The sequence below is a fragment of the Pelmatolapia mariae genome, linkage group LG15, assembly GCF_036321145.2.
Source record: "Pelmatolapia mariae isolate MD_Pm_ZW linkage group LG15, Pm_UMD_F_2, whole genome shotgun sequence".
NCBI classification, from domain to species: Eukaryota; Metazoa; Chordata; class Actinopteri; order Cichliformes; family Cichlidae; genus Pelmatolapia; species Pelmatolapia mariae.
In genome coordinates, this window is record NC_086240.1 from 12854950 (window position 1) to 12879782 (window position 24833).

General features: G+C 40.0%; 1 protein-coding gene across 2 annotated transcripts in view; it reads right to left on the reverse strand.

Annotated features, from left to right (window-relative positions):
• Positions 1 to 24833, reverse strand: part of mettl24 (methyltransferase like 24) — a 36377-nt gene that overhangs the window by 1572 nt on the left and 9972 nt on the right. The window contains exons 2-4 of one of the 2 annotated variants that reach the window (XM_063495114.1): positions 14732 to 14830; positions 9954 to 10087; positions 5038 to 5263 (exon numbers count right to left, since the gene is read on the reverse strand). In XM_063495114.1, the coding sequence (XP_063351184.1) occupies positions 5038 to 5263; positions 9954 to 10087; positions 14732 to 14830 (459 nt within the window). The remainder of the gene's footprint in view (positions 1 to 5037; positions 5264 to 9953; positions 10088 to 14731; positions 14831 to 24833) is intronic. The other variant, XM_063495115.1, reaches the window with a different exon arrangement.

Sequence of the window (24833 nt, forward strand, 5' to 3'; positions counted from 1 at the left end):
ATAGGCTGATAACATTTCTTGAGCTAAACTGCAAGTGTCAGGTGGTATGGCAGCATATATATTAAACAAGCTCCTCTCCAATTGATGCATTTGCAACACCACACAATATCCCCAGACCTCATTAGTGTAACTGAACGGGATTCAAAAACAGCTATCTGTGGCAAAATATCGTCCTCTGTCCTCCCCATCATTGTCCCTCACTCCCACAAGCAGAAACATGTTTTTTTTTTTTTTAATTGGACAGAAATCCCATGATGGAAAATGATGAGACATCGCTGAAAAGGAATGCTAATGTCATTTCTATCTGCTTATTTGTGTGTACATTGTGTTCCCGTAGACTTCCCAGAAATGGCCTTTTTGCCTTTGTGGTCCCATATCCATGTCTATGGGTGGAGCATGGGGGTTATTTCTGTTCAAATATTCTGATTTCCTTTGGCTTCATGTTTAACTGCAGACAAGCAAGCGTTTTTATTTTCATGTCTTCGAAATGGAGTGTACTCACTGAACTGGTCAACAGTCTAGCACAGGTCCAACACAGAGAGGCAGATAAACATTCACACTCACATTATGTCAATCCAGTTAACCAAACATGCACATTTTCAGACTGTGGGAGGAAGCCACACTAGCACAGGGAAAACATTTAAACTAAGCAAAGAAATGCAGGCAGGTTCAAAAAAAGGAGGTCATGGGGGTGACAGACAACCATTATATACATCTGTGAATTCACTCATGATAGTACGCTTATGGCCATATCACCACGAGCAATCCCGATCTGTTTGTATTTTATATTTTATTATATTTAACAATGTTAACTTTTATCTTTTAAGCTTCATTTGAATTTTAAACTGTGCCAGCAAATCAAAAATCATGCATTTCTGTGGCTGTCTTATAAAAATTCATTTAGAAGTCAGGATTAGATTTGAAAAACACACACACACACAAAGCAAAATTGACTCTGCAATAATGAAGCTGATCAGCCCCGGTGGATAGCCTCCATAGACAATTTTATGTCAAATGACTTTGCACGCTGTGAAATTCCTGCCCTCCCTAACAGAGACATTAATGTGAGACTGCTGTAAACGGTTTTAGCCAATGAGCAATGAGTTCCTCTGCTTCCAGTGAGTCATAATGTATGTGATTACTTCTGTACAGCAATCTCAGCATTAGGCATTGGAACACATTTTCATTTTAGAGAGGCTTTTGATAAAAAGTTGTCTGAGTCTGTGTAAACAAACAAGTTTGCTGATTTGAGAGCAGAACTGCAAAATGGGAGTTTACATTCGGGCTTGTTAATTGAATGGAAATGTATTTATTTGTGATAAATCCTAGCTATTACCCAGACTTTATTTTTTTCTTTTTATTGCACACAGAATACCTCAACTGACCAGCCAAACAGGACAGAAATCCTGACATTATTACTAGTATTGAGTACCTTTATTGGTGACTATGCCACCAAAGAGCAGATCATACTTCCAAATATTAATTTTACTAGAATCTAAAAGGTTGGTGAAAACACTTCAACAGCTGCATTAACCTCTCTTTGGGCTATTTCTGCAACCTTTTAAAAAGCAAACAAAAATGCGTGAGTGTAACATTTTTTTCTCTAATTATTTCAGTGCAAAGTTTAGGCACAAAAAGCACATTCTTAGTCCAAAGATTGTTAGATGTAAGTTTTTCTGCTTAGCCTAATTAAATTCCGTATGGTAGCATCTCTAGGCAGTGTTACGCAATTACTGCCATGATCGATTGTCCAATGTGCAGCTCTTTTTCCCTAAATGAGATGTGACTTCCTGCTACTGACATTTGCACCCGCCGTGACAGTGTGTGCGCTGTGTCAGCTGGTCACTAGAGCTCTGTGAATGAGTCATCTGTGTGTGTGTGTTTCTTTTTTAACTAACGGAGATAAAAAAGTGCCGCACAAATGCATATTTTGACCTTTCAGAGCGACTCCCGTCTCCTGATTGCTGCCTTTCCTGTCGCTGAGGATTGGAGAAGAAACAGTTCTCCTGCTGCTTGCTCCTTCGGCACACTGTGTACTCACATTAAAACCTCATTACAAGAATGCATGTGTGGCTCTGCATTTAAAACAGGTGAGGTGTGTTATCTATAACGCAGCATGGTGTACAAACCCACCCACACATACTGTAAACACGCCAGCCCTTATTTGTTCATATCTTGTCACACACCGACATCTTCATATCTTTGCAAATACCTTCTATGATTTGCGTGTTTGCTTTTTACCTGCAGAAAAGGGTTTAACAACTCGAACCGCTCAGCTTAAATCAGCTAAAGCAAAGCACCTGGTTTCTTTGCCAGGGATTCTGCTTTAGTCTAATTTAAATTTAGTCTATTTAAAACAAAAAACAATGATAAGCCCAGCTAGCAGTCAATATATATTAACTGAAATGTTCACTTCATTATAGGAGAGAGGTTTAGTGGAATAAACTTTAGAGTGTTAACAGCAGTGATGCAAAAAAAAAAAAAGATTTTGCCCTGGAGGGTGATACAGATGCTCTGCAAAGCTCACGCCAAGAAAAAAAACAAAACAAAACAGAAAAAAGGATAACCTCTGTGTAAAACACGCACTTTATCCTGAGGGTGGAGTGGGAGTCCAAATTTCATGAATCAACTTGGTTTTCTTTGGGTTTTTTATACACCAGTAAAATTAAAATTGTGTTCACAATAACTAAAAGCCACTAGCCCCCTCCCCATAACAGTTGGATTTAAATGCATCATGGGTGTTTACATCAGCTAGAACACATCTGCGTTTACACCTGCTTCTGTCACGTCTCCAAGCTACCCAGATGCCCACTGTTGTTCAGATTTCATAAATATATCATAATCTGTTGCCAATAAAACACCACATTTGTTCAGAAAAGTCCAGAAAAGAAAAGAAAATGCAACATATATATAATCCTACTGATAATATCAGCAGGACCAAACCATATGTGAAGGGCAAAAGGGATAACATGAAACAGGGTCGCCGCACCCTGAACTGATATATTTTCTTGTTATGTCCCTGTGGAGGACACATCAGCGAACATGACGGTTTACACTAAACCCATATGTGACCACAGACAGAGGCCTCAACCAAGTGTAAGCAGAGTCTCAGGGAAAAGGATCTGGCTTAATGTGTAGTATCATAAAACACGCTGTACTGTAAAAGCTAGTACTGCAGAGCAGCTATACTTCCAGCAACACTACACGTACAGAACAATTTCTACTGGGAACTTTCACATTTTTCAACAAAAGAGCCTTCAGCTGTACAAATGTTTCAACTTCACTGTGTCTTCACCGGCAGTTTTATTAACGAGTGCACTTTAGTCCCTCCTGTCCTTTGAAAGTTTGTTGTCCGCAAGCTGAGAAGTACCTGATTCAGCTGTGTTTTGCTGGAAGCTGCATGCTGAACCCCGTTTCATATTTTTAGTTCATGCTGACTTACAGGTATGACACACATTCCTTGAACCAAGGTAGAAATTGGTAGTATTCCTGTTTTGTGTGTGTGTGTATGTGTGTGTGTGTGTGTGTATGTGCAGAATTAGTGGCACAACACAGCCATTTGCACTGTTAGCAGGTGCCTGTAGGCTTCTTTCAGCTGCTCCCTTACTTAAGAGCAGTTGCTACAGATTTGGCAGGCAACGCTCTGAGGTATTTGTACCTCTTCCTGAACTCAAACCGAGGATACCGCACATGTTAGGCAAATGTGTAAAACACAATACTGTGGAATCACTATCTATGACTGCTCTAACTGGAAAAAGGAGGATAATCAGAAAAGGTGGCTGAAGGAAGTGACAATAATGGGGATAATGGCTTATAAAAAACAAACAAACAAACAAAAAATTACATATTGGATCCAAGGCATTTATGTACCAAACTGAATGCTCTGTCTTTAATCAGTGTTTTGTAACCGTAACTATTAAAGTTACCCGGTGAAGTGGATATATTACAAGAAGAGAGCCTTGATGCCTTTAAGTCATGATTTAATTACCTCTTTAGAGAAGCATGGCTTCCTTGACCTTGAATTACCATTTAGCCTTCCTATTCAGGCATGCTTGTTGGATCTATAACTGTGTTTATTAGGATGCATGCTATGACTGGGCTTGGTGCGTGTGTTTATGATTGAACGTGAACGCAGATCCCTATCTGATGAGGTGAAACACAAACCCTGAGGAGTTTTGGAGAGGTAATAAATCCAGAACAGTCATATTTACAAGAAAAAAAAGTCATATATACGTGAAGATAGTCACCTGGAGTTTAAGACAGACAACAGAGGAATTAATCATAATGAGCTGTTTTATGTTGAGGCGCGCAGGAGCAAACCTGCCCTTGCTTGCTACGCATGAATAATGTCGACGGTGATAAAGGAACACCTTCATCAGGTTTAAGGCTAACTTTAAAGCAGAATCTACAACCATTTATCCATTTTATTCTGCTTATTCAAATTCAGGGTCATGGGCAGGCAACTGTTAGGGGACCTAGATCGCTGTGGGGCCACTGAGAGCTGACAAGCTTGCAGTATGAAATGTCACTAGGATTGACCTGACCTCCCTAAGTGGGCTCCACCTGACTCCACTCACTTATGTATGCATGATTCTGTTTAAACAAACTGAAAAACCACAGAGAAAAAAAAGGAAAGAAAAGAAAAAAGAAAGAGGACAACCACCATTAAATAAAATGCTAAATGACTAAACGCGGCTAGCCTAGCCTTAACTGTGGAGGGCAGGCAGTTGAATGCCTTCCACTATCATCACGTTATTTCTTTTGTTTAGTTAGATCTTTAGCTAATTTAGCTAGCAGAGTAGCCTAGCATGTTATTTTTGTTGTTGTTGGTGGTGTTAGATTATTAAACTGGTTGTATGGGCCCCCTTTGGGAGGAAACTGGAGAGAACCCATGCCAACACTGGGAGAACATGCAAACTCCACTCAGGAAGACCTCAGTCTTGATTCAAGGCCAGGACTTGAGTTGACTGTCCTAACCACCACAGAACCATGAGCATGCCTATCTAGAGCCTCACTGGCCTATTCTCTATCTCTTACCTCTCTGTGTCCAAAGTCATTAAGTATGGTGGCTAGTTTCTTCGTGCTGGCATACTGACGCTGGGCAACAACGGCCGGGCTGGGATCCCTCCAATCTACAGAAAGACGATGGAACCACATTTCAGCTTGTTGCAGGTGAGGCTGCTTAAGGCTGGGATCAAAACAGTGGACTTCACAGCCTGATTGGGCGAGAGAACTTTCCAGGGACCGGTCGTCCACTCCTAACCTAGAAAACACACAAAAATACAGACAGGGTGAATATGTGAGAGTCAGCTCCATTTACAGGAATACATATTTCACCGTCTTGACTTCATTTGTATGAAATGTTCCAATGACCAGATGAAGAGATTCTTCACGGGACACATGAAAACTAGGTGGTACGAATGGCCCAAATTATGATATTTTGATATGTTGGATTTCATTAGAAATTGGTTGTCAACTATAAAACCATCGTCTTTATTGTTGCTCCATCATTTGATAGGGCCAAGTGCTATGAGAACAACACAGGATGAAGCCCTTCTGTTGTATTCCAGTGATCTAAAACTTTAAAAATGTGCTCTGAAGCGCCACTAAAGAGAAAACATTTGATCAAAGACCCAAAGATCGGTTTTGTGACATGAAACAACACCTTAGCCGGTCGTTACACATGTCAAATGCAACAGAGCGAGTAAAACTGATAAAAGGATACAGACAAGATAACACCACGGCGTCACTGTGATCTTACTTGGCCTCCGAGCCAGAAAAGAATCAATAATTCAAACAAAGGGAATAAAGATTTTAGCCAGGAGATACTTGACGCTTGTGTTTCTCTCTTATGTCTCCTTTGTTTCATGTTTCTCTCCTTTGCTCTCCACCTCCACATCTCTTTTCCTACAAGTGGCCTGCTTCTCTATTTTAAAATGTGTAAATCTAAGCAGACAGACACGTTCCCTCGTGTCTCTGTCTCTTTCATGCCTTCTCTCCCTTCTCCCCTCACTTTTTCACTAACCTCTCTCACTGCTGTTCACTGTTTATTCCACCCCTCCCTTCTCTAATTCCACAATTTTCTCCTTTTCTTCCTGTCACTGTCTCTGCGTCTGCATTCCCCTGTGTCTTGTTTGTGCGGCGGCTGTATTCTGTAATCGTGGCAAAGGGAGTAGATTTCACAGTACGCGTCTTTTACAGATGAGGTACCGGGTCCCTAAATGCATCCCGCTGGTGGGAAGATATGAAATGAGCATATGTGAAGGATTGAGATGCAACTAGATGTCTCTTTTTAAAACACTAAATATTTCATTGAGAGTTTTTCATTCTCTGGTGAGGTTCTGGTGAGCGGCTGAGAATCAGTGCAGCGACACTACGGGGATCGTGGATTACTCATGAGGCGGCAGGAGCAAAAGGGGAGAGTCACAGTGCATCACATGCCCTTCAGAATAACAATGCTCATAAAGGAGGGTCTCTACTAGGTCTCTCATGAGAGCAGGAGGGGTAACATGATGGATGAATGGCTACATATATTTGCTTGCTCTAGAAAGAAATTTACTTCATACACATTCTTTATAGAGGCTGTAAGGAGACTGCTGTTGATGTAACCAGATGTGAAGATCCGTGAGTGTTTAGATTCTTGGTCACAAACTCCCAGAGGATTGTAAATGTAATAAAGAGCTATGAATCCACCTGACCCATTATGTCAGCAGCCTGTGTGGGTGTGGTGAAGTCTGGAGGTTGGACTGATTAACAAACCCTTGGTGGGTCGAGAAACTGTCTCAGTTTGTGCAAGTTTTTTCTCATTCTGACCTCTGTCACTGTCTGTCTCTCACTTTAAATTTCACACTTGGATAAGATACAAGGGAATTGGTGTCAAAAAACCATAACCACTGGCGTGGCTTTGCATCAGGCACAGGTATAGCAGTTCGACCCCTGGCTCCACTATCCTCGGACAAGATACTGAACCCTGAGTTACTTCCGACATATTCATCAGGGTCTGATTGTTATATTGATTTCACTTAGGCAAAGAAACAAGTTGGATGTGTATTGTTTCTTTGAGGGCCCACATAGAGAAGAAAGGGGCTATATACCAGTCAATTTAGAGTTACTAGGAAACCTAAAGGCCAAACTGAAAATATAATCAAGAAGATAACGACATGAAAATAGTAAAACTACAAAACACCATAAACACAGGAATCTTAATGGACTAGAAATAAAGCAATATGAGGAATAAAACCCATTGCAGTCCAAATACTAATAGGAAAACTCAGAGCTAAGGAACAAAACCCAATTTTATGACAATATCTGTCTCCAAAGGACATGAATAAACATGTCCTTTAAATGTGAAAAGATTTTTTTGTTTGTTTGTTTGGGTTTTTTTTTCACCCTCATGTCCTTTAGCCTGTGTTGATGCTCTAAAGTTGTACCATTCATTCTACAGGTAACTTGTCAAGTTTAGACCAGTTTCAAAGAACAGAAATCTTTTCTGCCCTTCATGTGCAAATCCAACATGACTTTACAGTTCTGTCTCCTTGAATGTTGCTTAAGACTAAAAATGAGACAGTATGATCTGAGCAAACATTTTCAATATTATCTGTGAACTTAAAGAAGAATGTTGCCCCTCCAAAGTTTTACCTGGGAAATAGAAAATGTGGAGGTGTAGTTAACGACAAATTTTAATGACAAACTTTTCAGCATCTCACAGGAAAATGGCAGGGGTAAATAATTAAATTAACAGTGCTGTTGCTGCTTCAATTTCAAGGTTAGGGTTTCAGGCTCACTGTCACACTAATGGATTACTGATCGATGATGTCATTAAAAACATTAAAACCCCCAAAACTACAGTTTGTCCAGTGGTCACTTGACTAATGTTTAAATGCCCAACTTTACAGCAGAAATCATCTTAATCAGAAGTAAACATCTTGACAGCCTCATTACAAAAAGGTCCTTACAGGCTAATTTAACCATTTTTCGCAACACTGTTTATGTTAAGCTTGTTTTTTTAAAATTTAGATTATTATCAGGTTATTGTGACTGATGGATTGCTCCCAACACAGGAAGAAATGACTAATAGACGTCTGCAAATACACTGATTTGGAAATCTCAATTAGCCTTTTTTAATAAGCCTGTGCTACAGTTTTGATGAGTGAAATAAAAGTATATGTGTTGTGTATATATTTAGCACTATACTGTAAGTATTAATGCTGTTACCCACTAGTAGCATCTCACATGCCCACATTTATGTTAAAAGTCAAGTCACTTTATTTATGTAGCGTATTAAAAATGCTGGACCTCAATATTCGATCTCAAGTTCTTTCCACCGGAGGCAGATGGACTAATTATACAAACACTGAAGAATACACGGAAGACAAGGAATACAAGTTTAAACAAAGCCTGCTTTAATTTGAGCAGAATGTGGGCTGTTTTTACAGCAGTGGAAAAGGTGGATAATTGGTCTTTCATGTGGAAAAACATCCTGCGTCCCCCCTACACACCAACATGTGACAGACCAATCAGTGAACAGCTGCTCATCCTGCCCAGGCACAGCCATCCCCAGCTCGTTGCACATCATGCAAATGAGATGTATCAGCTGCACACGTTCAGCAAAACACACGAAAGCGTACCTACATAATGTGCTGAGTTCAAAGGCACATACAGAGGCGTACTAAAAGCATTTGGCTTTTCTATTAAATCCCGTTTAATCTTCTGCAGTTGACTGCAGTTGAGGGCTTTGCAAGTCAGAGAAACTCTCCTGAGAGTATGATGCTCAACATACCTGGCAAAGAGGCAAGAGTATGACCAAGAAGTGTGTGTGAGAGCATGTGTATGTGTATGCACGCGTGTGTGTGTGTGTAATGAATGTAGGTCAGATAGGGGAAATGGGGAGGAACTTCTGAGAGCAGTTTGCACGCTGACTTGATTAACTCTCTCCGTGAGATTCTAGGAAATTTCTTTTGTTACTCGGGAAGTTTCTTTTTTTTTTTAAAGAATTTAATGTCTTTTTGAGACTCGCTTTTATTGCATTCGACAGAGTTGAGTTGACGTAGTGTAAACTGAATTAATTCCAGAGGTATTAAGTGATCAGTTAGATAGGAAGAGATAGCCAAGTAGCTTTCATTGAGTTGAAAAATTAGATCTGAGTCACATTTTCCAAGCCGATATTCAAGCCAAATATCAAAATGTTTGCATCAATCTCTGAGATGTTTGATAAAATTCATTTCACTTTTAGTACGTGTCCATGTAGCTTGTCTGCACAGAGTGCCGTTCTAGTCAGCCAGAGGATATCAGATATGTTTTTTTCTCCTGTCCATTTGGCCTCTGACACCCTTTTGACCTCCCGCCCCTCCTGCCACTCTCCCACACCTATCTGCGCCTCACTTGCCTTGATGCCAGCACACCTGTGCTGTCTCTCAACGGTCAAACTAATAAGCCTTCTCTCCCAGCAGAAAAATCCCTTCAACCATTGCTGCACCTCAGCATTGGCCAAGCCGATCCATGGCACAAAGCCAGCTAGGAGTGAATGACAGCCTGGTCTTAAAAAGGTCAAACACCTTGGTGGTCTGGCTGACTGAAGTCAGGGTTACATGCCAATCCAGTTAAAGGAACCAAAGGTAGAATAGTTATGACATTTGAAGTTTAACAAAAGACAACAAATTAAAGGAAAATGTGCAGAGTGAAAATGTAACTGCACAAAGACAAAAGCAATGTAGCTGAATAAACTTTACTATAAAGTTTACTGACAGCTGTGGCAATTTTGATTACCAGCAGATATCTCACAGCCTGTCTCAGAACTGAATAATTGTTTCATCTGCAGATAATTCAGTCACTGTTTGTTTCCGTGTAAGCGACTACAGTTGACTCCATTCACTATATATTTCAATTCCTTCTTAAGGGAACACACATTTAGCAAAAACAAAATTATGTGTGAGTGTCTAACAAACAATACTCACCCAAAAGAGTACACCCTGCAGTGTCTGCTCTCTATCCTGCGGATCAGGTTATAATTGGGATCTAGGCACACAGTCCATGCCCCAGTGGACCCTTCCTGGTCTGCTTTCTTGCCTCGAAGTGATGCACATGACACCTGGACAAACACAAATGTAAACACAAAGCAAGACATATTAACAGCCATTTTTCCAGGAACAAGGAGCAGAGGTTATTGTCAAGACAGCCATGTTATCTGACACAGTGGGAGTCCTGTATTGCAAATATAAATGGAACAAGAAATGAATGACAGAGCAACAGAACCACACCGACTCAGTTTGCAAAGCAAAAATAAGTGTCTGCGTCTGTATGCTGGGCATTCAAGACCACCTGCACTGTTTGGATATTGATGTCCAAGTCTGTTCACTGCACTGGTCACTGAATGGGAAAGTGAACTAGTCATTAACTGGGCAGGGGATTGTGGTGAGATAAATCTTCTGAGAAGCGGGCATTTCATGTGTAGGAGCGCATTACTCTTCGACAGCATTACTCCAACCAAACGAGTGAGTTTTCATTCTGTACAATAAATGGAGTCCTAGGGATTTCAAGCAAACACAAGTCAAAATGTGGCAGCATAGTTGACACTCTGATATATCCTGATTTCTTTAGGTGAGTTCTACAACTCAGACTCAGACATGATGCACAGCTGGTGCTGATGCACTGCCAAGTGTCACTGGGTTGGCAGAAAGAAACTAAAAAAGAGGACTTTAAATCCTTCATTTATGATTAAGATTGTACTTTTCCCCCTTTAATTCACAAAATTTGTTGGATTTAAAACACAGTATCCTTTTAGCTGCTTCCATATAAAAGTCTAATCTTTGGATCCTGCCATATCTTTAACAAAAATATTTTTTCAGTACTGTACAATAACATTAGTGTATTGTTCTAAAATGTTGTGGATTATATTTTTCAACCTTAAAAATACAGCTTTCATAATCAACTTCAACCAAGAATCCAAGGACCAACATTTGCAAAAATGCTGTATACACACCTGCATATACATGTCAGTACAGTATAACAGTTATGTACAGTTTAACAAGTTATTAAGCTCCAGAGCGGGAGCTACTGCTCAAATGTTTGCTGTGTGGTTTCTCCAAATTCTGTCTGATGCCGAGATTAACTTTGCAAGGGAAGAAACAATATTGGCTCAGACATCATGATCGTGAGCACAAATGTCTGGCTTCACTGTACACTATTCAAGTACGTAGTAGCATGTTCGCAGCTACACTTTGTTTGTGCTACAGCATCTTAAGCCACAGTCATACAGGGCTAGAGAGTTGCTACCAGTTGCTAGGTAAAATCATTTGCAATGACGTATACAGTGGTGCACTGAAAACCTCCATGCAGTTGCTTTGGTTGCCAGCAGATTGCCACTCTTACATAAAGATGCTGATTTGTCTGCAAACTACCCTCTCCATGGCACTGAAACTGTGTGCAGAGAGAACATTTTGTGAAGAGAATAGTTGCCTTCAAAAGTGAAAGTTGCGCCTTTTTAAATGTCTTAGTTGGAGCAGCAAGGGGCAACTCTTAATTTGAAAGCAAAGCAAGCATTTCCGGTTTGCGTCACTTTTGGCTACCGCTTATTGAGTGGTTGGCAGACAAGTTAGCATTTTCTATGCAAACTACAGGTGACTGCAGCAATTTGCTAGCAAACAAAGCCACAAAGAGGTTTTTAGCATCCTCTTTGAGACTAATTTCACTCACCAATAGCCAGCAACCACTCACCATCTAGTCGGGGAGTGCATATTTTTTTCCTAGTGATCAGCCCGGGGATTTCTGACCAGTCTTTAAAAAAGCCAAAATCTCCTTGAGCAGGAGACCAAAGCTTATATTATTCCCAACAAAAGGCCTCCACCTTGCACAGCAGCTTCCACAAACGTCCAGTCTAAAAAGAGAGCCCTATGTGAAAGTATGCTAATTACCATTATATATTCTCTGGCTGCAAAATGAAATCTGATTGTTTAGAACTCTGTATTGAAATGAGCTTTTATCTCCCCTTAATGATAAAGTCAAATTGCTTTATGAGCATCCAGCTTTCTTTGCTTTCCTAATCAATCTAACATTTGCTATAATGTCTGCTTTCTAAACACAACACTTTTAAATACTCAGCCTAAATCTTCAAAATGGCACTTTGATAACTAGTAGGTGACAGCTATATCCATCTTTCATTTACATTCAATGGTATGGGTGAAAGAGAAATGCTTTCTAGAACCTAACTCAGGTAAAAAGACACTGATGGCAGACGTTTTGCAGCCAAGTCAATGTGTAAGAAGAAAAGTACTATGTCCCAGCCTCTTATAAATCCACTTACTGTTCCAAAAATAGAAGAAATTTACATTTGAAACTGTTCATTAGCCGTGTTTACATTGCCAGCCTTCCCTTTTTTGGCAAGCTGGATTTGTACGGTTTCAAAAGAACCTCTTAGGCGTAATTCCTCACTGTGGCTTTTGTATAAATCGCCCATTTTAATGAGATCATTCTGTGACAGGTCATGCAGGAAGGAACCAACTGAATCACTGAAGTGCAGTGTCACCATCTGACAAAGGACAAAAGTCGCCCGATGTGTCTTTGTTGCTCTCTATTTAGACCAATTCTTACATGTTGAACATTCTCCACAATGTCCATCATCGTTAATGCGTTCAAGTTGAAAGCGTTTATCTGCATACAATGCACTGTGGGAAATGAAATGCAAAATCACTCTTGATTATTTTGCCACTTCACATCTAAAGACATATCAGTTGCACTGAGCTGCTGAGAGCTGAACAATGCTACAAAGAATACTGAGCTGTAAAACTCGAGAACATTCACTGAGCGTGAATGAGAAGTTCATTCTTATTGTTGATAAGCTAATCAGAAATTGATCCCACGCTCCTGCTGCACTATTATTTCACACTATTATGATTATTAATATTTTTATATAGACTTACTTACTCTTATCTGTGCATGAACACGTGAAAGCTGCTGACTGGTATTGATTGGACAGTTGTGTCGCAGGCCATCTCTCTTAGTAACAGTTCCACCAGGCACTGTGTCAGTCAGCATTACAGCAGAGGATGCTGCTATCCCCACACCAGCTCCCTCCACCCTCGCCTGTCACTGTCAATGACAGACAGTTCCCTTCCACAGCTCCTCACAAACACACACTTGTACACACATGCTCACGAAATCTCTTTCTCTCTGTTCCTGTCCTTGTCCCTTCCTTCCTCATACACAAATACCCACAAGTGCCTAAACACACACACACACACACACGCACATCCCAGCGCTAATTCATTATGAACTAAATTTCTGCTTTGTGAAAGACAAACTGAGTGATGCTTAGTCATTTGGAGATTGGTACTCTGTGTTCTGGCTATGTTGTGTGAGGGATAAAGATAAGATGCTGATTTATCTCCAAGCCGATTTACTGCAATTAAAAAAAGCACACACACACACAAACTACATGAGTTCAAAGCATGCCAGTTTCTGTTTTGGAAAACGAAAACGAAATCATGTCTTTGAATTATCTCCATCGTAGGGACAAAGATTTTCTAACCTTCCAACCAGAATTCCAACCTTTCTCAGTTCCTTTTTATATTTTTCCTTTTTTCCTTCTTCTTTTTATTATGATGCAAAACATCTTCATTGATTTGTAGTAATTAATACTGATACAGTCCAAGGAGCAAACCACAACAACTCATTGATTAGATCTGAATAGAGGGGCTGTGAGCCCCATCTGTATAGTAATCAATGAAGTAATGAATTAGTTGCGTACTGTCAGGGCAAGAAAAATGTTTTGGCTATGCTAATGTGAAAGAGTGGCTAGTGCAGCTCAATCATGGGCTAAGAGATGCAGTTTTGTTTTTTAAAAAAGCAGCCAAAGGTATGTGTCTCAATGCTTAACTGCTTTATTTATTTTTGCCTCAAACTCTAGTCTTAGAGTTGCATTCAGTGTCAGGTTAATTTTTGCTTTGAGGACCGAAAATGTGATTAAAAGTTAAAGATGATTAATCCCCTAATCGATGGTGCTTGCACTGCATCATTAAGCAGAGCCAATATCGCAAATAAGAAATAAATAGTAAATATAAAGTACACTATGTCACAGTAATAATTGAATAGGGCTTTAATACCGGACATCAGGAAGGTGTAGGCAAGCTATATATAAAGCATCAGGAGAAAAAGTACTTATTCTCGATTTAAATATTTCCCTTAAGAGTTAAAAGGATCAATATGCATCATAGTCTATTAAAAATCATATGTTTGCATTGTGGCTGTGATGACCAGATATCTAAAAATAATATTAAAAAATGCTTTTAATGAGCTCAGAAAACAGACCTAGACCTCAATTAAAAAAATTATATTAGAAGATATTCATAAAAACAAAAAGAACCAACAGGGGCCGATCAGGTTATCTACTAATCAGAAGGTTGGTGGTTTGATCCCTGGCTGCTCCAGTAAGCATGTCAAATATCCCCGGGCAAGATACTAACCCAAAGTTGCTCTCCAATGCATCCATCAGTGTATGCATGTGTGTGAACGTTAAATAGAAAGCACTTGTATAGAAACAGCATAGAAAACAGTGCTTGTATGAGTGTTAATGGTGTATCATGTGCTTTGAGTGCTCAGGTAGAGTAGTAAAGCACTATATAAGAACCAGTCCATTTAAACTTTACTTAATCTGTCAGTGGTTTTAATGTTGGCATTTTAAATGAATAATAATCAAAAATACATTTAGGTAGCAAATGAAATTTAAAAAAATTCTCACTTGCTGAGTTGTGATGTAGCTGAGGAACCTTTTAGCTTCATCCTCCAGTGACTGACTCTCACTGGCCCAGGGCTCCAGGTCTATATGCCACCGTGGAGTCTGAATAGGGGAACATACGCATATACATGAACACTTAAAATGAAAATAATATGAAAATGAGCAACTCACTAACATCAAAGTAGGCCACTCACAAGAAATCCAGTGCAAGGACAACAATAAAGGGAGCTTTATTCTTTCAGGTATTATAACCCTCTTGTGTATAGCCACTGATAGAACTAGGTCACAGTGTGCTCTGAGGAAAATTTCCCCCCCACACATGTGTTAGCGACAAACTGCTAAAGTTCATGTCTGTTGTTATTTTAGTAAAATGGGGACTGCTAGCCTATTTACTCACGTGTATGCTTTGCTGGAAGGTATGGATTGAGCTTTGTTTGAAAGTGGAAGAATAAGATCTTAGACCCCTAATCAGCTGGCTTTAGCAGCTTTAGCTCTGTGCTGCATTCCTGAAACGTGGCAGAACCTTGCTTTAAAGCCTGCTTCACTGCTACAGGAATGCGCCTGTTTGTGATTAGTGGAGAGATGAAGAGTAGGCAGTACAGAGGGCGATAGAGACAGCGCTGTGATGATGTATTCGTTGCTTGTACAATCATTTCTTGGGTCAAACACCACAGCCAAGTGTTCATTAGCAGCCCTGGAATAAATTATCTGCTGTGGTTTGATGAGAGTGCACGTCCCTGCCTAGGGCGCTCCTGTGTATGGGCACTGCAGTTTATTTCATAATTTCCCATAGCTGTGCAAATTAGATTAGGCTGGCTTTACTGACAAGATCGTGTTTAGGTTTGTTGCTGTAGACACATGTGGCATGGTTCTCTCATGGTTAACGTGGGCTCAACACAGAGGACTATAACTAAGACATTAGACACTTTCACTAACTGCTCTTTCTTTTAATCTTCATTGCACATGTACACACACTAGAGCTTATACGTATATTAAAAAAATTATACTTGAGTCTACACAGTGCACACTTTACTTGACTTTTTACTGGTCTGTACGTAACCCCACACCACTCTGCTAATACGTTATCTGACAACACCATATGTGTTATTTTCTTCTCCACTGAGACAGATCCTGGGCCTGCCAACACACAAAAAAATCTGCTTTTGCTTTAATGGCTGCAGAGCTTGATCCACACGACACTATTCAGTGTTTGGCATTCAGCCTTCAATCGATTTACAGAGTGTCAAAACATCCGAATGCTTGCCTTGCCTCAACCCATCCGTTCTTTTCTCTGCTTCCTTTTATATCATGGCTTCTGTTTTCTTTTGTCTTTCTCGGTCTTCTAATATCCTGTTGCTCTTTTCATTGCCTCTTTTTTCTTTCTTCTAACATCCTGCGTCTCCATTGATTGTTTACTTCTGCTTCCTGCTGGTCTCTATCACTGACCTCAGCTTCGTAGTTAAAAAGGCACTCAGGACCCTCACCGGCCACTTTGTTAAGGCCAGAGGTCAGAGGTGAATAGCCAGACTCCTTCGAGCTGATAAGAAAGTAGTAGTGACCACTCGTTACAAACAGTGCACATGACATCAAACCTTGAAGGCGACTGGCTACTGTAGCAGAAGACCACACTGGGTCACACTTCTATCAGCTAAGAACAGGAAGTTACGGCCTAAGTTTGCGTTGCCTTTCCAAAATTGCACAGAAGAAGATTAGAAAAATGCTGCCTGGTTGAGTCTCAGTATCTGATGCAATATTTGGATCAGAAATTGGTGTAAACAACATGAAAGCATGAATCCATCTGCATTTGTATTAAAGGTTCAGGCTGGTGATGTATGTGTGTAATGGCTCATTAGTACAAGTTAAGCATTCATGATATGCCACATCCTACCTGAGTATTAATGCTGAAAATGTCCATCTCTAATACATGTTTATATAAAGAAAAATGCGATAACAGACACTGAAAATAGAACAGGTTTTGTTTTTAAAATCTGTATGTGTATCTCAAGCACAGAGGAGATCATTATCTGACAAATATGCTTGAGCATTATGAGGTAATTTGAGTGCTATAGTGGCAGCTATGAGTGGTGGGTTGAAGATTTGAAAAGTCAAGGTAAATAGTCATATTGGCATTAAACCCATGGTAAAGCATATGTCTGAAGTGTCTTGAACATAAACTGGTTAACTGGTATATTCATATGATATTTACTTCTGGACAAAACATCTCCAGTGGAAATATGCAGCTTATCAACAAAAAGAGCTCAATTCAATAAATTTAAAGCTATTTAAGCATAAACCATCATCATTAATGTACAGCAGGGCTGCACAGATTCTGTGTTTATTTAATATCAGATGCTATGAGTGTTAACAATCATTGGGCTGTCTGTCTTTTGATTTTTAACTCGTGGAGTATTTGTTGTTCAGATTCCGCCATATAATTTTAACTCAGGCCATAAAAAAAAAATCTCTCTGGCAAAGCCCCCAGTCTGACAAACTGCCCCTGACAAAAAGAAGAAAATAAAATGCCACTTCTAATCAACATTGTTCCTAAACTGCAGTATTGAAGCCAGGAGGGTTTTACAGAGACAGAAAGACCGCATTTGAAGTACATTTACACGTGTACAAATAACATCTACCTTTCTGCATCCTGGGGACTCCCAGAGCTCTTTGTCTGTGAGCTGCCCTTTTCATCTCCTTACCCGGTCCTCCCTGAACAACTCAGCTGTCAGGCCCCATACATCACCCTGGTACAGGTTGGGACTGGGGTACTGATCAGAGGGCAGATATCTGGGACAATGAACTCTCTGGGAGGTTGCAGTATGTGCTGTAAGCTGCGGTTGAATAGGAATGGAAGAGGAAAAGGACAATGGGAGGTTCCAAAGCGCTCACACAAGCACAAGTGATCCAGCACTTTACAGCAGAGAAGAAATGGAAATATTTGGAAGCATTTGCCAAGGGAGGAGGTGTCTGTCAAAGATTTTATGGCTACTTTGAGGCTTTATGGCAGTGCTGGACTGGAATTGCCAGCCTGACTTGTACAGTGCAAGTTTAAATCTAGTGTGCTTATACTTCCCTCAAAAGTTAAAATGATTTTTGCCTTAATGGGAAAATAAAATCAATCTTTAAGCAACAAGCTTAAAGTGCAAAATAGAGACTATGTGTTTGTGCAGGTTCTACACTGTGCATACCTATCAGGATTTTTTTTTCCAACTGGTGATTATTGCTGAGCAGTGATGCGATTAGTGCTAAACTATGTGTTCAGTCAAGCAACAACAAGTCATCAGCACCTAAGGTAGACAGAGAGAACATCACTCATCAGCTGTGCAGCCTTAATCCTGTGAAATTAGACATAATTCTGTCCTCAGCAAGAGATTTTAAGGTTGTTGCCTTTACATAAACGACATGGTCAGTGGAAATGAATTAAATAGGGGGTTCGTTAAACTACAAAAACACGAAACATTATAACAAGAAAGGCATGTCTATTGAGGAAAGCAGCAGCCGTAATACAATTACAGCGTCCGATTAAGTGTGTGAACTGAGTGAGGTTGAAGCATCAGGTGAATTGGAAGTGCTGAAAACACTTAAAGATTCAGTATTACCCTCGAGCACTGAAACGAGTGGAAATGTCTGCGTAAGTGTAAGTGATGAATTAAGGTTGAAGGGTGAGTTAGAGTGGAGGAGCTGAGAGAAATTAGTGTCAGTTCAAGTGTGTCAGCCAAACTTTGTCAGTGGAATGACAGCAGGAACTGTAAAGCTTTCCAGAGGCTTGCTGTGGAAAGTCTGAATTTAAAGAAAAAAAAAGATTTCTCACAAAATATTTCAAAGTATGTGGCAGCTGAAATTAAAATCAAGAAGCATTTAAGACATCAAATAAAAATGATGAAAGAAACTGCTTGCCGATTTCGGTGTGAGAGCTCAGTTAAGTTGAAGTATCACTTCAATTAAAAATCCAATGAAATGGTGGAAGAAGTGCTGATATGTGTTTCAGTTTAAGCCTGGCGAGCCGCATGAAGCTGAAGCGCAAATGCTGAGACAAGCAGATCAGATCAGATTTAGCTAAACTTCAGCTGCTGACAGGAGATGAACATGCAGGTATGAAAAAATAATACATATTGTTGATCTTTGAAGTTAGAACTAAAAATATATGCAGTACACAGATTTTTATTTTTATCACCAGAAAATGCCAGAAAATGTTCCAAGAAAATTCTACTTTTCCCTGGCAGGTAGGAAAACCAAACCCCAGGTATGGAAGAGAAGCTGCAGGAAGGGTTTGTGGTCACGGGAGTGGTGACTATGGAAAAAAATGATTTGAGTACATAAAGTAAAGACTGAGCTATTTGGCAAAAAATGAGCAGCATTAATTTAAAAGAGAACCTTTCCTGCTGATAACCAGGTGGGTGGGAAATACTTTACTTTAGGGTTTTTGGCAGTCATTGGCACAGATAGCAGGAATATCTTTAAATGTCAGCAAATTCTGGATGAAAATGTCATGCACTCAAATAATGAAACAGATCCGAAGCATACCCGAAACACCATCACTGGCAGCTTTTATTATGACTTAGAAAGGTGCTCAAATATCTGCACAAACTACAGTTAATGTTTACACTTTCCATGAAATAAAGATTTGAGGGTTTTTTGTATTTCCTTCTTCTTGCATTAACCTCCCATCCACCAAAAACTAAAAAAAAAAAAAAAAAAAATCAAACAAAGATGGAATTTGCCCTTCTCCACAGCCTGTGAGCTGGGTGTGTTATTGGATCTGTGCCTCTCAGCCTGGGAGAGAGGTGTGAGCAGCCAGGCCAAGCATGAATAATCCCTTGGGGAGAACAGGATGGATGGGTGAACAAGAGATGACTGGATAAAGCAAGAGAGGACTGTCTGCCAGAACAATGAAGGCGGTAAAAAAGAATGGAGAGGTGGGAGGTAAAGAACACTGGGTGGAGCTGACAACAAACACACAAATTGTGGAAAAAGAAATGAGAAAAAAAGGATGAGTTAGACAATTTTTTTTAAATTGCCTTTGCAGCAAGAATGAATGAAGTCTGTGTATGTAGCGATCGCTGACAGTGTGGGCAGAGTGTCTGAGAGGACACGGCACAATCACCGCTTGAATAAACAAATTCTCATTAGTGTATCAAATGTCATGCAGGACCAAGCCACAGGTGAGTTGGGTCTGCCTATTTCGAAAACATAAGGTGTCAGAGTGAATGCTGCCAAGTCACTCCTATCCACTGGTAGAGTGCCAGGGTGGCTGAGTGTCAGACCTGCTGCTCATTTTAAGCAATTGCTCTCATCAGAGTCCAGATACTTCTGAAAAATACCACCAGGCTGTACAGTTAGGAGGTCAAAGCTTTTAGTTCAACAGCATGTGGACTGTCTTTTAACACCATGAACTGTCCTAAAGTTCAAAAAATGGTCTTTGACGAGGTGTATTTTCCTGACAGCTTGGACGAGAACCCAACAGTATCCAATGGCAAGCGAAGGTCAAGACATGAAACGGGCAAGTGGGCAGACAGAGAAGCTGTGGTTTAATGAAGCAGCTGGTGGCTGATTCACATTAACCTCCCTCTGTTTCTGAGTGGGTGGTGAACCCAGGTGCGAGATCATATCAGAGATTTATGTCCCACAGGGTTGTGCTAATGTGGTTCAGGGAAAATGCAGAACGATTCTGATTTTTAATGGTGTTGTAAACACTGGTGCAATGCAACATTTATCACACGATGAGGCTTGATTTCTTTTAAATTAAAATCTGTAACTACTATGAAGCCTATTACTGAAGACCAACAAATCTACATAGTACATACATGACTTCAGTGGCAGATGGGGACATTTCTGAGAGTTATTGTGCTGTGAAAAATAGTTTCCCCTTCCGGATTTCTTAGGGTTTTTTTTTTTTTTGCACATTTGTGACACTTACATGTTTTAGTTAATAAAGCAAATGTTAATTTTACGCAAAGACAAACCCAAGTAAATTCAGTTTTTTGATGATGAAAAGTTATCCAACCATATCTGGCCCTATGTGAAAAAGGGCTAAACCTCATAATGGTTCATTCACTATTAGTTTTTACACCAGATGTAAAGATTTTAACTTTTATCTCGTCAGTTCATAGACTATTTTCTTGCTGATCATCAAGATGTTTTTTTTTTCCAAATGACCCCTTATGTTCTCTTTAGTCAGCTGTTTTCACTATGGAACTTTCCCATAGACTCTATTTATACACAGTCTCTTTCTTATTGTTAAATAATGAACACTGAGCTTAACTGACATAACCGAGGCCTGCACTTGTCTCGGTTAAGCTGGTATAGAGGGGAAAATATGTACATTAGTAGATCCCACATGGTGATTTTAATTTGAGATACAATGAATTCTGATTCTACGGTCTTATGTACATTGTTGCTAATTGCAATGGTCGGATTCCATAGGTATCCATGTATACTTGGGTTATTTAGAGGAGATGGACGGCCAAAATTATTATATTAAGAGCAAAATCAATCATCTATTTACAGAACTGATAGTCTTTCAATACGACGCGACTGTTCTGAATGGTATATAGAGGATAATCTCAAAGAATGATCCTTACTAAGCTCTATCATTCTGACTAATCTGGGATATTGTGAGACTTGGATATAGACCATATACAGTCATCTCTACTTCCTGCAGTGTCATCTCTATTCCTCTGGCAGGCCCGGCTCATCGGCCAATCCCAGCTCACTGACAGCGTACAGTGAGAGACAGGGAGGGTATAACAGAATTAAAGTGGAGGATTACACTGATCTTTTTTAATAAAGGCAGTAATCTCAGAAGACTTGAGCCTTCATCTCGAAGGCAGAGGAAGGCTGCAGAGGAGTGGAGGGATACACGAGGAGGAGGAGGGCTGAAGCAAAGAGTTTGGATGAATGACGAAGAGAAAGCAAGAAATTGGAGGATGAGGCACAGAAGGTGAGGAGGGAACGTGAAGATCATCTTTGTATCTATGCTGTTTCTCATTTGCAGAAGTCTATGAAGCCACATCTGGAATGCGTTTACTGTAAAAGAGAGACTGTAACGTATGAATCATGTGGGTGAAAAAGAGAGAAGCTCTAACTGGAATACAATGCACTCGGTCGGTCCCAGAAAACTGTTTTGCTTGACTTTGAGGTTTTGCATTCATGCTCAACACAATGTGTTACATCACAGATATTGCTGCTGGCAGCAGAATTATCCGCCCCCGTGCTGTAGACCAAAGCTGGTCGAACACCTGCACATGTCCATTTTGACTCTGCATTTTGTCATCAATTGCATGGCAGGAGCATTTTGTATCCGTCTAGTTTAAATTGAAACATATCTGCAAGCAGCACCCAAGTGTTTTTGGTAACAAAGAGTGTATCACAAGCACACTCAATAAACTGTGCTGGATCCATGAGTCTTTGCAGCCTTGAATTTCAGAAGGAGTAACATAGCAGGAGAATAAATGACAGAAATTAAACTTAATTAGTTATATAAAGCATCAGTTCACCAAGACATACAAGAACAGGATAGTTTACTTTAAGTGGCGAGTAACAAGGTTAGAAAACCTATCAAGAACTCAGTTGCGATTGCTGACCATTTTCAGCTCAATATTTGCAACACTGAATGGGAAAGGAGAAATCGAGGCACTCCACAACAAGAGCTTGTCGCTTTGCCATTAAAGCTCAATCTTTTTCAAAGCCACAGCGGCTGTTAGAGAAAGGAAAGGCAGCAGTGTCTGACTTGGTTTGATAGATTCCTATCAGCCAATTGTGGTTTCCAGTTAACACTCAGCACATCCACCGGGCTAAGAAGCGGCTCTTGTCAGAACAGAAGCTGATCACTGTCCTCCCTATTTCATGTACACACACAAGCGTGCATATTTGAGACCTGTGTGTGGTTTGTGCAGTCGTTTGGCTTGTCATGACACATGCTATTAACTTCTATAGAACCGGCTGTTGCCTTGGAAACGCCTTCCAGTCACAGCATGGTAATTTTGCTCATGCATGCATTCATAAACACAACACAGGTATAGGTGCTCCCATGGACTGAAATATTTCATATATAGCTATTTCGCATAATAGAAAAAAACAGAGTGACACTGCTGAAAATACCCCGTCTTCTGTCTGGATCGTGTTGTGTTTGAATTGGGCCCTCTTGGCCAGCATCTCAGGAGACAGATGGGGCCTCATTGTTTGCAGTTACAATCTCTTTGTGTGCGTGTCTGTGTGTGTGTGCGTGTGTGTGAGGCGATCTTCCTGGACAATATCCTAGATCTGAGATTTATGTTTGATGTCTGGTTGGGAAGAGCAGAGGGAGCATGCTGAGCACCATATGACGCTTTCTTCCGAAGATGGAGTTGGAAAAAAACCCAAAAAAAACAGGGAGACTAAGACAGACACATGGAGGCAGCAGTTTCCACTTTTGGCTCTTTCTCATTTTCTTTCTTCCTTTCTTCATCTATTAGTCCGTTTGTGTCTTTTGTGTAAATAGTTGCAGTATAGAAATGAAAAAAAGATGGCTATATCATAGTAGTATACAGATATCTTGAGCTATCCCTCATTTCGTCATCCTTTGTACCTATTTTGTATTTTAATAACAAAGATTTTTTGACATTAACATGTGCAAACATACATGGAAATGTTGCATATGAGGCAAAAACAGACTTTGAAAGTTAGCCAATGTTTCTTCTGTTCTATGTCAAGTTGATCCCTCATTTCTTCAAGAATATAGAGGTTTGGACTCTGAGGAGGGCAGTTCATGACTGATATTTTGCCATTGTGTGTTTTTCTACCTGAATATAATTTTACTTGAGTGGCAGTATGTTTGGGATCAATGTCATACTGAAAGTTGAAATTGTTTCCCTTTTTTACGAATGGCTTGTTTACAGCCATCTACTGTTTGAAGAAGAGTAGATACTTCTGAACCTTTAGTTGATGTATCTTTCAGACCCTCTCTCAGGTTGGACAGGTTGGATTTTTTTCCTGTTTCTAAAGGTCAGGACTTTCAGATATTTTTCATCTTTTCTAGTTTTTTAGGTCTGACACTTCCTCTTGTGTCCTTCACATGTGCAGTTCCCTCATTTTTTTTAAGTGCACACTGCACATAATGCTGAGATATTAAATTTTTTTGGCTAATAATGCTTTGGGAATCAGCTTGTTGGAGCAAAAATAATATATTTGTCAAAATGTGTTATCCTTGGCATTTTTCATGGATTCGACTAAAGACATAGGAACAAATTTTGTTTCTGGAACAGGAATTCTCTTTTTAAGCAATAAAGTTTTTTCTTTGTCAAGTTGTCTGTTATGTCTAGACGCAACACTTTTTGTGCTTGAATGGTTCATATATGTAAAATGGCTTAAGGAGCAAACAAAATTCCACTGAAAAGGGTCAGGTACAAGGACTGGACTGAAAATGAGTGAAAAAGCAACGAATGACCAAAGAAAGCCTGTGAGACCTCCAGAAAGCCTGGAGAACTATTGCTCAGGGAGACCACTTTACCGCTTACTCATTGACAGCACTGTAAAAAATGTGATTATACTTCAACAAGAGATTCACTGGTGTCTATAAAGATGAATTCTCTTGCATAGAACATGGGGTGGACTTTTGCAAAGGACTGTAATTTTAACGATCATCCTTTTTGTGATATTCATGTATAATTGTTTTTTTCCCTTTGTTTCCCATTCTCACTCTCATTTCACATTTGTTTGTCATTAACACGACTTTTATAGAGTAAAAGACTTTAAGGCAGAAACTTCCTTTCCAAACAGAGATAGCACTGTTTTAAATGAGTCTCAAAGCAGCTGCATTCTCTTTAAATCATTGTTCTTGAGGTTCATTGGCCTTCTCTGCTGCTGAGTGGTGTCTGCTGTCATATTAGCATGGTGCTACTGAAATTTCTGCTTCATTAACAAGCCTGAGGCTTTTTGCTGACACTCTAAGCACTGCTAGCTTGAAAGCTGAATTCACAACCTGTGTGTGCATGCATTCATAGATGGGCACTGAAGGTGAGCAGCAAAGATGGGAGTGAGGGTGTCCAGTTTCAGAGGTCAATGCACTTATTCATGACGGTTTGGATGGAGGCTGAGAACTTTCTGGAATGTTCCAGACAAGTCTGAAGGG